Source organism: Magnolia sinica, chromosome 10 (genome assembly GCF_029962835.1).
Source record: "Magnolia sinica isolate HGM2019 chromosome 10, MsV1, whole genome shotgun sequence".
Classification (NCBI taxonomy): Eukaryota; Viridiplantae; Streptophyta; class Magnoliopsida; order Magnoliales; family Magnoliaceae; genus Magnolia; species Magnolia sinica.
The window spans coordinates 16572157-16585591 of record NC_080582.1 but is presented as its reverse complement, the minus strand read 5'-3'; the positions used below and the strand labels follow the sequence as shown (position 1 = coordinate 16585591).

The window sequence follows — 13435 nt, the reverse complement described above, 5'->3', positions numbered from 1 at the left end:
GCCCCAAAATCTCCCAAATCAGAAGATCCTAGCCATCAAATCTTTGGCCTTTCCTCCAGTGAGTGTGGTTTGTTGGTTCATTTCTTTTTAACAACAGGAGGTTAGAGTTGACCAATTGGGAGGATATACTGGGAATGGTCCATCCATGATGGGGGACGTTAGATCAATGGCTTGGATAGATTAGCCATCAGCCCCACACTTACCAACCAGGTTCGGAAACGATAGGGAGCTTGGCCTCTTTTCATTCTAATGTGGTGTAAACAATAATACGATAGGGATTTGATTCTTTAGTGCAGATACTGAGATTGAAAGCTCTAGCTACTGGTATGGATGCATCTGGTAATTATAACTGTCTTGTGCATTCGGATTCCAGAGGAATGGTTCCTTCCACATAATGGGATGAAAGTAAGTCCTACCTGTTTCCATTGCAATCCTCAATTTGGATGGCAAACGGTCACCATCTTCTCGGTGCATCTAAGATTGGCCCTTGGCCATTTATAGGTCTTTGTAGTGACAAATCTCATTATCGGGAATAAATTCCCTCTAGAATTTCTCAGGATATTGATGGGAAAATCTTGCTAAAATTGAAATTTCTCTTATAAATTAATAAATATTTTAGGATTTTAATAATGACTAATCAAGTACGTCCTTTTTGAGAAGGAAAAGTACCGAAGTACCCTATTTATTGTTTTTCTTTGGAAAGTAATGAACTCAGAAAAAAAAAGCGGCCGCCCCACATAGTTTGTGTATAACATTAGCATGCCAAACGTATTCAACCAAACATAATAATCACAAGGACCAAAAATATTTTTTTATTGAATCACTAGTGGGCTGCGATTATATTTTGATGTTTTTAAGTGGTGTATATTATTTTTTATGGTGTGCCTCATCCTCCTTTTAGATTGACGAAATTTTTGGTACTTCTCAACACTATAGGAGATTACATCTATTGGACGGCTTGGATATCATAAAAATATGTAATGGGCCCCAAGAATTTCTACTTTACCAGTTTCTAAAGAAACAAGTGCATGGTGGGCATTGTGGTAATTTCAGTGCTCTATTTGTGTGGAATTTTGTGGTAAAAATCCCTAAATAAAACGAGAGATGTCAACATCAAACGATTGCCAAAAGTAGAAAAGACTCGCCGGTTAAGACTGCAAATCGGATATGTGATGGGACCCAATTTTCAGGCTTACCTAAACTCAGCGTACAGATTTTCTCATGACCCAACCCTAACTTTTATCCAACAGTGCCTATTTCTCTGGATTTGATAAACACGATTAAGAGAATGATATAAAGAATTAAGGATCCCCATCATGGAACAATTGAGTGGACCAGTCGGGTTGGCTAAGGTCATAAGCATATGCCTCTCTCTCTCTCTCTCTCTCTCATATAATAGAAAATTACATCTAAATTAGGGAACATAACTGAAACCTGAAAAACCCAACCAATTCATGCAAAGCAGAAAGGCCCCATAACAAAAATCATCTAACACCTCCGCGAGGAAAATAAAAGAAAATAAATAAATAAATTAAGTGTCCTTACTGCTGCAAGCATGATTTACAAAACAAATCCAGTACTTGTTTAACTTTCCGAAATTCATGCTAAAGAGTAACACATCCAATTTGTTCATGAAATTCATAATTCGAAGCCACTACGACTAAGTCACTTAAGTCCTATGGAACACCCTCTTTCTACCACAGCATCGCACAAATAAAAGAGAATTACAATAGTTCAATAAGAGAATAATAACATAATAAACAGATCCTAGTTGAAGCAGAAAAGAATCACTTGGTTGACGGACACCATTCTTTGAAACGGATGTTGTGTGGCTTGACACTACCCTCCCATTTTATGCTTTCCCACCATTTCAGCTCACCTTCAATCTTGACTTCTGCTGCAGAAGCATTTGTGTTATGGAGAGGAAGCTTCTCCAGCAGCGGGCATCCTCGAATCTTCAACTTCTTCAGCATCGGCAAGTGCCCACCACAAATGCTTTTCAGTTTGCGTAGCTCCCAAAGACATAAATCAACTAGCTGTGGAAATGCATTCTGCCCTGCCAGGCGGTCTTCTTCAAAGACCTTCTCCAGTCTACAGCAAAATTTTATTTCAAGTAATTTGAGATTCTGTAACTGAATGCTCGAAGAGAATAAGTTCACGAGCTTCGGGCAACATTCCAAATATATATTCTTTAGGCATGCGAAGCTCCCTCTTCCCAACTGCCACCGGCACACTGTTCTTAATTTGGCAAGATCGGACACCCTTAGATTTTCTAAACAGACCGCTGCATCAATGTTTGCCATTCTTCCAACGAACAGAATCTCCAGTTGATGGCATTTCTCAATCCAACATTCTTTAAGGTTGTCCATCTCCATGCCAAGATTGGACAGTGCCTTAATGAACGCATTGCCATGCAAATGAAAGAATTCTGTCACTGAGAGAACCCCTCTAACACCGTCTAGGGAATTCTTACCACCGCAAACCTCCAGTTGTCTTTCATAACTCAAAGACAGCTCAAATCGAGTATAAATACGCTGGTAGAAAAATCGGTTTCTTTTAAAATCACGATATCTATCCTTGCGCCCTCCCTCGCAGGGACAGACCAAGAAATGGAATTTTTGAAAGCAGGATTTCCACAGTTCCGAGCTTTCGTCCAAAGACTCAAAAACACTTGCATCACCGACAGAGATGTGACGACTGCTGCTGTCTTGGAGCTGCTCATGCAGCAAGTTCAAGCCACATCGATCCCAATTCAAGTTTTCTGGAAGCTGATTTATCTTTCTCCAGTCAACCGTCTTGAGATGCTCCATTCCCAACAGGTCCAGGCACCGCAAGCTATTCAGATTGAAAATTTCGTGTGGGAGCTCTTCCATTTTCGTGCCTGAAAGATGAAGTGCCTCAAGTTTTGAATGTTTATTTGGGCTGACCAGTTTCACTAGAGAGTGACAACCCTTGAGCGAGAGCCTGCTGAGGTTGCAGGCACCTGAGATGTTGAGACGTCGGAGGCTTTGCATGTTATGGAAGGATACCTCCACCATCTTCGTCAAGGGAGTTTGATGGAGATCGAGGATCTCAAGCTTCTGCATATCCTTTAAGAATGCAGGAAGAACCTCTAGCTTGCAGCAGCTTTGAAGCTTCAACAACCGTAATTCGCATAGGCAGGACATGGACGAGGGCAGGGAAGTGATGCTTGTGGAAGAAAGGTCGAGGACTCGGAGTTTGGTTATGTTCTGGAAAAAACCGTCTGGGATTTCTTGCAAGCGATCATTATTGTTGAGCAACAATGTCGAGAGAAGAGGGAAATTTGGAGAGCGGAATGGGAGTGTTTCTACCTGATTATTGGATAATGAGATCCATTGGCATGATTCTTCCCTATCTAAGTTGTACTTCACTGGGAACGTCTGAGAACCAATCACTTCCATTAGCTGGGAATTCATATCCACATGATATTGTCCTCCTGAAGATCCCTCCATTGTATATTGCTCTTGTAGCCAATCCATAAATTCCCCTTCCATAGATTGAGCTTTTGAAAAGTCTCCCCAATAATATTCATCCCACCTACTTACAAAGGAGTGTAGCCAATTTAGGTTTGATGACACCAGGGACAATAGCACCATGCATCTCTCTGCAAGCTCTTTGAGCAGTATATTCCCCATTCTCTTGAAAGCAGCTTCTTTATTCTCCTCCTCATTGAAGGATCCATCTAAAATGCCCTCCGACCTCCAATACTCTTCTATCAAGGAATCTGCATCGATGGAGCCTCCATTTCGACAGAGCAAGGCGACGTAAGAGAAGCATTTGAAGACCATGTCTCTGGTTATTGAGAAACCAATGCTGGCAGCAACATCGGCTGCCTCTTCCTGTAAAAAATCCCGGGCGTCTTCTTTAGACCACTCCCCCACCCTGATGTTTACTTGGGCTTTCATTTCCTTACAAACTTTTTGAGATCGAGTTGTAATCACCACTTTGCTGTCGATGGTGAAAGCAGGGGCCATGACTGGAACTCCCATCTCTTCCAAGTTGATGCTTTCCCAAACATCTTCTAAGACGAGGAGGAACCTCTGGCCGCTTAGCTTAGCCGAGATTTGTTTAGCAGCTGTGGAGAAGTCCATGGACTTTGGGATATCCAATGCCTCCTTCATTCCCATCTGTACCTCCATTAAACGATTCCTTCTCCCCTTTTCATCCATCCCCTTTAAAAGCTGTGTCTGCCAATACACATCCAAATCATTCGGTCTTTTGTACTCTTTTGTCAGACGGTCCAATTCTCCTCTGATTCTCGCCTGCATCTTCTCAGCAAGACTCTCTTTCCCTGGTGCTCTTACTCGTATGATCACATCAAACAGACGGCTAGATTCTCTGAATATCTCCATTTCTGAGACCATCTGTCTCATGATCCGTGACTTCCCCACACCCTGCCATCCCCAAACTGAGAACACTGAAATATTGTCATCTCTCAAACAGTCCCATATCTGTTGCCTCATGCGTCGTGAGCAAGCACTCACAACCTCTCCTCCTTGTCTGAGCCGTCGATCATCACCATCCCTGGAAGCTGCCGTCTCCTCCGCACGATCACTTTCTGCAAAATGGAATTCCTTGTTTGGTAAGGGTGGAAATGATGAGAGCATGGGCCAGGCACGTTCTGCGCCCTATCAATTTATCGATGTCTGAAAATTACGTGGGCTCACAACGATGTATTTCTTACATCCACTTGAGCTTTGGATATACCTCGTGTTTCGGCCCATGCTCTGAAATTATCTATAAATATTGATGAACAGTGTGGATTTAATACAAAAAAAAAAAAATCATAGTGGGAATTGGAGAAGTCAACATATGAATTATCTGCAACGGGTAAAAGAAGGGTGGTGGGAACTTGTTTTGAAACGTCAATTTTGAAATTATGTCAAGATGCCCGCCCACCAATATCAGATGTTTGGGAAATATGTGCGCACCTCCTATTAAGTGCAAACCATGCCATGTAATCCATTTCTCTCACAAGGAAAATGCCCAAAAAACTCAACTTCCAAATAGGCCATAGTTATATTGAATCTGGACCGTTAGCCAACAAAATGTTGCAATACCATTATTTCATTGCATATTAAAATCCATTTCCGCAATCATTTTTCAACTTTGCCACATTGTAGGTCCCAAACGTCTTCTTGGATAGGACTGTCAATGGGCCGGGTTTGAGGTTGGCATCTGTTCGTATTTTGAACTGTTAAAGCCTGACAGTTTGGCCCTATTCAAAATTTTGATTTTGCTGGAATGAGCCCGGCACATTGACAGCACTGTTCTAGGGCTTAAAACATAGTATTAAAGCTCATCTTAATAGGAACTACAATATTACAGGTTAGTCGGATATGGTTGTTTGAATACTTAGTTCAGCTGTTACGGAGGCCATATTTCTTCCCAAGTAATGGTTGCATATCCAAACATCGGAGCCGTATTGATTCTACAAACAAGAAGCTGTGGTAGCTTCTCTGATTTACTGAAACCGACGAAATCACAAATTCCATGGATGATCGTCCATCATCACAACAATATTAGCAGGCAACTTGTGTCCTCCTTGCTCTGCAAAGGGCTTGTTTGGATGAGAGGAATCCACAGCCAAGTCAAGCTGGGCCTAATGGATTTTTGGGTTTTGGCTTGGGCCCATTACTTTAAGACCATGCATGCTTCAAACTTGGGCCTAATGGTGCCTGGCCCGGTCCAGACCACATGGCCACATGCAACAAAAAGGCCCGCTTTGATGAGCAGGTACAAATCTCTCACACCATTTCTGTACTTACATGAGTTATCGAGTACAATTTAAAAAGGATTTTTTATGGAGGTGGATTGCGTGGTGACCCTGGAAGGATTTGATTGGGCCACGTGTGCTGTTAGATATAGGTGGGCCGGTGACCCATGTGGAAGGATTTGATTGGGCCATGTGTGCTGTTAGAGATAGGTGGGCCATGATGTTTTTGTGAAATTTACCCTGACTATATGATTGGAAACAATGTATAAGGACAACACTCATCATCCAAAATGTTTCCCTTGGTGTGGCTCACCTGAATTGTGGATGGACTTTAATTGTGGGCCACGGGGTCAAATTTTGGTGTGGCATCCAACGGTTGAAGTGGATTTCATATAATCATCATCATGGATGGTGGACAATGTAAAGATCAAGGTCATGAGGGTCTCTATCCACGGAGAGAGAGGATCCTGCTCAATTTTGGTCTCAAGTCCTAAAATGATCTCAAATAATGGATGAACGGGGTGGATTTCTCACAAACATCAAGGTGGGACCCACGAAGAGTAACATGAAATGATGTGGAGAGTGCGGATTGTCTGTGTTGAAGATAGTAAAATTCAGTGCGGCCGCTTCTGATTGATCCACTTCATCACTGGATTTCTCTCTACCCATAGATTGCGTGATACACAAGGTGACTTTTAATGTCCACAATGATTTATGTTATAGATCCAAACAGATTATCAATTTTTACAGATCATTCTAAAGAATAAGCCATAAATCAAGGCACATCCAAAGCTGAAGTAGACCACAACATAAAAAATAGTGGGGAATAAACCACCACCATTAAAACCTTCCTAGGGTTCATTGTTAGGTTTTTTTTTCCATCTAACTTCTTCGTAAGATAACATATACATGGATAAAGGGAAAAAAACAAAATACTAACTTGATTAGAGTTTTTGGTGGCCCTAAGAAATTTTCAACAGTAAGCGTACAATTCTCACTATTTCTATAGTGTGGCCACTTGAGCTTTGATCTACATCATTTTCTGTCTAATCCCATAAAATGGTATGGAAAATGAATAGACGGTTTGGATCTAATACTTCCCATCTTCTTCTCTGCACTTGGAATGTGCTGCACCACGGGAGCTGATTAGGTGAGACCCGGGCTAAACCAAGACACTGCGGTAGTTACCATGGTGCTCACCTTGACTTGTTTATTTTGTATACACTCCTTTCATCCATTTTTCCAGATAATTCTAAGGTATTATAAAAACAAGAAAGTAGATCCAATTATCAGGTGGACCATATCATAATAAACAGCGGTGATTAATGATTAATAAGCCCCAAAAGTTTTATGTCAAGCATATATTTGGTTTACCTCTTCATCCAGGCTTATGTGAACTCATCAACAGATTGATGGAAAATAAAACAAACGGAAACATTAAGTTGAGCCCTAAGAAGTTTTTAATGTAGCGTCTCAATTACCTTTGTTTCCTAGAATATAATCCACTGGGTAATTGGATCTTCTTAAGTTTTGGCATCATGATCTAAAATGATCCAAAAAACGGATGGACAGAGTAGATAGAGAATACACAAATCAAGGTGGGCTCCGTGGTAAGGCTGCACCATCTTGGGTGAAGCCCGGTCTCAACTAATCATCTCACGTGCACCACGTAGTAAGCCATCGAATTTCTTGGAGTGTGAATTTTATGCAGGCCATGCTATGATATATTTCTTAGATCCACACTGTCCGTCCATTTTTTTCAGATCATTCTAAAATATGAATCCAAAAACATTGAAAATTCAAAGCTAAAGTGGACCACCCCACTGAAGACAGTAAGAATTCATGCTACTGTTGAAAACTTATTGGGGCCACAGAGCCTTCTAATCAAGTTGATATTTGTATTTTAACTTGATGCAGATATGTGTGATCTTATGAACATGTCAGATGGAAAATCAGCCTCACAATGGGCCTTAGGAAAGTTTCAACGGTAATTTGTTTAATCTCCACTATTTTCTGTGGGGTTATTTACTTCATCTTTGGACGTACCTCATTTTAGGATTATGCTCTATATTTATCTGAAAATCTTGATGAACAGTATAGATCTAGCACAAAAATCATGATGGGACCCAGAAAAAGTTCCACACACTTCAAGAGTTGTGTTGTGTAATGAGATAGAAATCAGTCGTATCTCGTTAGCTGAGTGACTGAGTCATCAGAAATATCGTGGAGGAATGAAAAGCAACAGCAACCACTGGAAATTTTTGTGCCTTCAACACAGACGATCCACACTCTGCAACTTATCCCACTTCCGACACCTTCCAAAAATGGTTTACAGTGAAAAGATAGAAAAACCAATAGATGTAGATACCTGGTATTTGCCTCCTATTATGTCCTGCGTTCACAATCTCTCCTCTTCTTCTAAGCTGTCCATCATCTACCATTACCTCTGCAGGATATATTTCTGCAAAATTCGAATTCCTTGTTTTGTAAGATTGGAAATGAGTGCATGGCCTAAACATGGAATAGTCATTTTAGACTGACCCATCGGGACCAAACTTCATATGTAGCCGTTATGTCACCAATATATATTTCTAGACTTGAAGGGCCTGTTTGAATATCACCTACACCTAACAAGTAACCCTTTTTTTTTTATTATTATTTGTTTATATATATATATATAAAGCTTTTAGCAAATAAAAAATTTATTTTTGGAAGTTAGTTTGATTAGCACTATTAGATTTTCTTTTTCTTGATTAGCACTATTAGATTTTCTTAATTTTTCTTCTTTTTTTTTTCGGAAGTTTTTCTACTTTTCTACTCCCCTTCTCGCGGCACAGATTTGGTGGATCCCTAACTGTGGAGCCCACCATGGTGACGCGTGAGACTTACATCCACGGTGTCCATCCAATTTTACACATCACTTTAGAGCAAGATCCAAAAAATGAAGCATATCCAAATCTCTAGTGGACCACACCACAGGAAATAGTGGTGATTGATCATTAAAAACTTCTTCTCGACCACGAAAGTTTTGGATCAAGCTGATATTTTTGTGGTCCCTTCGTTCATGTCTTTGTAACCTCATCAAGAGGTTAGGTGGCAAATAAACATTCCTGCATCCCCCAAGAAATTTATGGTGGGCCACACAGTAAGGGATCCAAGGACCTATTCTCTAGAATTGGACACTCCGCATAAAAGGTGGCCGCGTATGATGGACAACCCATATAAAAAATGAGGCCCACATGATGGATGATCCACATCAAAAATGGGCTTCATATGATGGATAATTAACATTGATGGTGGGCTCACATGATAGATGACTTATATCAAATTGGGCTCCACATAATGGGCATCCCACATCAAAGGTCAACCTCTAATGATTAATGGTTTATATCCAAGGTAGGGCCCGCATGATGGACGACCCACATCAAAGGTAGGGCCCTGACGCAGGGATGAACATGATGAGGTCGATCCACGAAGCCTCTCTAGAGTCCTCACAGAGACTTCTCGAATCCACGACGAAAAAAAGAAAAGAAAATAGAAATAATACTCTAGAAAATTTGTAAATTGATTAATGATTGAATAAATGAATTTACATCCTTTAAATAGGGATAATAAGCCATGGAAGAAGTTTCGGAATTAAACTATAGCTAAAACTCCTAGAAATCGCGAGTTACTATAAATAGTAAACTTACTATTTACAGACAGTCGTGATTCCTACTATGCGCATGGTTTTCAGCCAAAAATAGTAAATAGTAAGTGTTCTATTTGGCTTCAGCATGTTGTTCTTCTAATTATTCTAAGCACTTTTAATGTTGGGCGCAACTCGCAGATCCAACGGATGAAGAGTTATAATCAAACTAAAACTTATTATAAAAAATGAAATTAAAATAGGAATTCGACTGACGATGTGATGGTATTTTGCAAATTCGGCTTGGGGAAAATCATATATGGTATATCTGATAGCTAATTCTGGTTTGTGAGATACGTATGTTTGAAGTTCTGACGGTCTGGATCACCTCCATCTCTGATCGGGCCTTTTCTGGTCCATCTTGGCCATGAAACTATCCACGACCCGCTCTGCATCAGGCCCACACTATAAGGTGGGATCCACATGATGGACAACAGATAGAGGACCACATGATGGATAATAACATTGATTATAAGCCCCACATGATGGATGACCCATATCAAGGTGGGCCACATGAGGACAATTCACATCGAAGATCTGCCCCTAGCTAGTGATGAATGACCAACGTTTAAGGCAAGTCCCACATAATGGACAGCCCATTTTGAAGTTGGGCCTGCATGATGAATGGTCCACATTAAGGTGGCCACGCATGATGGACGACCCACATCCAAGGTGGGCCTCACATGATGGGTAACCGATATCAAAGGGGGAGCAGATTAGGTGAGACCCCATATCCACTGAGGTGGGTGGGACTCCTATGGTATCGACTGTCCTCCACCGTCCGTCCATATTGAAAGCTCATTTTAGGGCATGATAAAAAAATGATGCAGTTCCAAATCCAAGATGATCTACATCCAATAATTTCTTTCTAAAATTCATAATTCGAAGCCACTAAGACTAAATCAAAGTTCAATGGAACAACCTCTTCTTTCTATTACATAGTAACCCAAATAAAAGAGAATTATAGTAGTAGTTCAGGAAGAGAAGAATAACACAGCAAACAGGGACAGTTTAAACAGAGAAGAATCACTTACTTGATAGACAACATTCTTTGAAACGGATGTAGCTTGGCTTGATACTGCCCTCCCATTTTATGTTTTCCCACCATTTCAGCTCACCTTGGATCTCAACTTGTGTTGCAGAAGCATTTGTGTTATCGAGAGGAAGCTTCTCCAGCAGTGGGCATCCTCGAATCTTCAACTTCTTCAGCATCGGCAAGTGCCCACTGCAAATGCTTTTCAGTTTGCGTAGCTCCCAAAGATATATATCAACTAGCCGTGGAAATGCATTTTGCCCCACCTCGCTGTCTTCTTCAAAGACCTTCTCCAGTCTACAACAGAATTTTATTTCAAGTAATTTGAGATTCTGTAACCGAATGCTCGAAGAGAAGAAATTGATTAGCTTCGGACAACATTCCAAATATATATGCTTTAGGCATGCGAAGCTCCCTCTTCCCAACTTCCCCCGGCACACTGTTATTAATTTGGCAAGATTGGACACCCTTAGATTTTCTAAGCAAACTGCTGCATCAATGTCTGCCATTCTTCCAACGAACAGAAGCTCCAATTGATGGCATTTCTCAATCCAGCATTCTTTAAGGTTGTCCATCTCCATGCCAAGATTGGACAGTGCCTTAATGAACGCATTGCCATACAAATGAAAGAATTTTGCCATAGAGAGAACCCCTCTAACACCATCTAGGGAATTATTACCACCGCAAACCTCCAGTCCTCTTTCATAACTCAAAGACTGTTCAGATTGAGTATAAATATGCTGGTAGAGAAATTGGTTTCTTTTAAAACGACCATATCTATCCTTGCGCCCTCCCTTGCAGGGACATACCAAGAAGTGGAATTCTAGAAAGCAGGATTTCCACAGTTTCGAGCTACGGTCCAAAGATGAAAAAACACTGGCATCACTGACCGAGATATGACGTCTGCATCTGTCTTGGAGTTGTTCATGGACCAAGCCCAAGCCACATCGATCCCAATTCAATTTTTCTGGAAGCCGATCTATCTTTGTCCAGTCAACCGTCTTGAGATGCTCCATTCCCAACAGGTCTAGGCACTGCATGCTAGTCAGATTGAAAATTTGGTGCGGAAGAACTTCCAATTTCGTGCCTGAAAGATCAAGTGCCTCAAGTTTTGAAAGTTTATCTAGGCTGGCCAGTGTCATTAGAGAGCGGCAACCCTGGGGCGAGAGCTGACTGAGGTTGCAGGCACCTGAGATGTCGAGGCGTCGGAGGCTTTGCATGTTATTGAAGGATGCCTCCAGCATCTTTGTCAGGGCAGTTTGATGGAGATCAAGGATCTCAAGCTTCCGCATATACTTTAAGAACGTAGGAAGACCCTCTAGCTTGTGGCAGCTTTGGAGCTTCAACAACCGTAATTCACAAAGGCAGGATATGGAGGATGGCAGGGAAGTGATGCTTGTAGAAGAAAGGTCGAGGACTCGGAGTCTGGTCATGTTCTTGAAAAAACTGTCTGGGATTTCTTGCAAGCGATCATTATCATTAAGCAATAACGTCGAGAGAAGAGGGCAGTTTGGAGAGCTGAATTGGAATGTTTGTAACTGATTGTGAGATAATGAGATCCATTGGCATGCTTCTTCTGCGTCCAAGTTGTTTTTCACTAGGAACGTTCGAGAACCAATAACTTGCCTCACATGAGAATTCATATCCACATGATATTGTCCTCCTGAAGATTCCTCCATTGTAAATTGCTCTTGTAGCCAGTTCATAAATTCTGCTTCCTTAGGATGATTGTCCCATAAATCTAAATCTAGTTTTCTAGTCTGCTCTAGAAAGAGAGAGAGGTAATTTGGGTTTGATGACGTCAGGGACAATAGAACCATGCATCTCTTCGCGAACTCTTTGAGCAGTACATTCCCCAGTCTCTTGAAAGCCACTTCTTTATTCTCCTCCTCATTGAAGAATCCATCTAAAAAGCCCTCCGACCTCCAATACTCTTCTATCAAGGAATCTCGGTCGACGGAGCTTCCGTTCTGACACAAAAAGGAAACGTAAGAAAAGCATTTGAAGACCATATCTCTGTTTGAAAAACCAATGCTGGAAGCCACATCAGCTGTCTCTTCCAGTAAAAAATCCCAGGCATCTTCTTCAGACCACTCCTCCACCTTGATCTTTAATTGAGCTCCCATTTCAGAACAGACTTCATCGGATTGAGTGGTGATGACGACTTTGCTGCCACTTGTAACCGAAACTCCAATCTCTTTCAAGTCAAAGCTTTCCCAAACATCTTCAAAGATGAGGAGGTACCTTTGGCCGCTTAACTTATCATTGATACTCTTAGCAGTTGCGGAGATTTGTATGGACTCTGGGATCTCCAATGCCTTCTGGATTCCCATCTGCACCTCCATAAACCGATTCCTTCTCCCCTTCATAGCCAAATACATTAAAGCATCTTCACTAGCAATGTAATACCCAAAATAGTCAAGCCTATGCTTCCTTTTCCCTTTGATTATATACGGCATCTTCTCTCCAAGACTCTCGATCCCTGGCGCTCTTACCCGTATGATCACATCAAACAGATGGCTAGATTCTCCGGATTCCTCCATTGCGGCGACCACCTGTCTCACGATCCGTGACTTCCCCACACCCTGCCATCCCCAAACTGAGAACACTGAAATATTGTCATCTCTCAAGCAATCCCATATCCGTTGACTCATGCGTTGTGACAAAGCGCTCACAACCTCTCCTCCTCCTTTGAGCCGTCGATCATCATCGTCCCTAGAAGCTGCCATTGCCTACGCTAGAGCTCGACCTCCTGCAAAATTCGAATTCCTAGTTTCGTGGGCAAGGGTGGCAATGGGCCGGGCAACGCACCCAAATCAATCTTCCAAGCTGTGTTTGTGCTCAAGTCATTTCAGCCCCACCCATCACCAACCTAGTACATGCCGATCTAACCCTTGATTAGTCCACCCATGCATATTGAATGCAGACCATTGATATGTCGGGAGCGGATTAAGTGAGAACCAGATCCACCAAGGTA

General features: G+C 41.6%; 1 protein-coding gene across 1 annotated transcript; it reads right to left on the bottom strand.

Annotated features, from left to right (window-relative positions):
- Positions 1 to 1253: 1253 nt before the first annotated feature.
- On the bottom strand, positions 1254 to 13187 carry LOC131217395 (uncharacterized). Its single transcript, XM_058212312.1, has 4 exons — positions 10460 to 13187; positions 8106 to 8198; positions 1880 to 4579; positions 1254 to 1261 (listed from the first exon to the last, which is right to left on the bottom strand). The coding sequence occupies exons 1-4, from the start codon at positions 13185 to 13187 to the stop codon at positions 1254 to 1256; spliced, it is 5529 nt and encodes a 1842-aa protein (XP_058068295.1).
- Positions 13188 to 13435: the final 248 nt, after the last annotated feature.

What these genes read in the sequence shown, in the direction of transcription:
- LOC131217395 (XM_058212312.1), bottom strand. Translation starts at nt 13,187, where the DNA reads ATGGCAGCTTCTAGGGACGATGATGATCGACGGCTCAAAGGAGGAGGA. An exon ending in CAAAGAATGTTGTCTATCAA is followed by an intron (nt 8,199 to 10,459) that starts GTAAGTGATTCT and finishes CGAATTTTGCAG; the next exon opens with AAATATATCCTGCAGAGGTA. An exon ending in TAATAGGAGGCAAATACCAG is followed by an intron (nt 4,580 to 8,105) that starts GTATCTACATCT and finishes TCCATTTTGCAG; the next exon opens with AAAGTGATCGTGCGGAGGAG.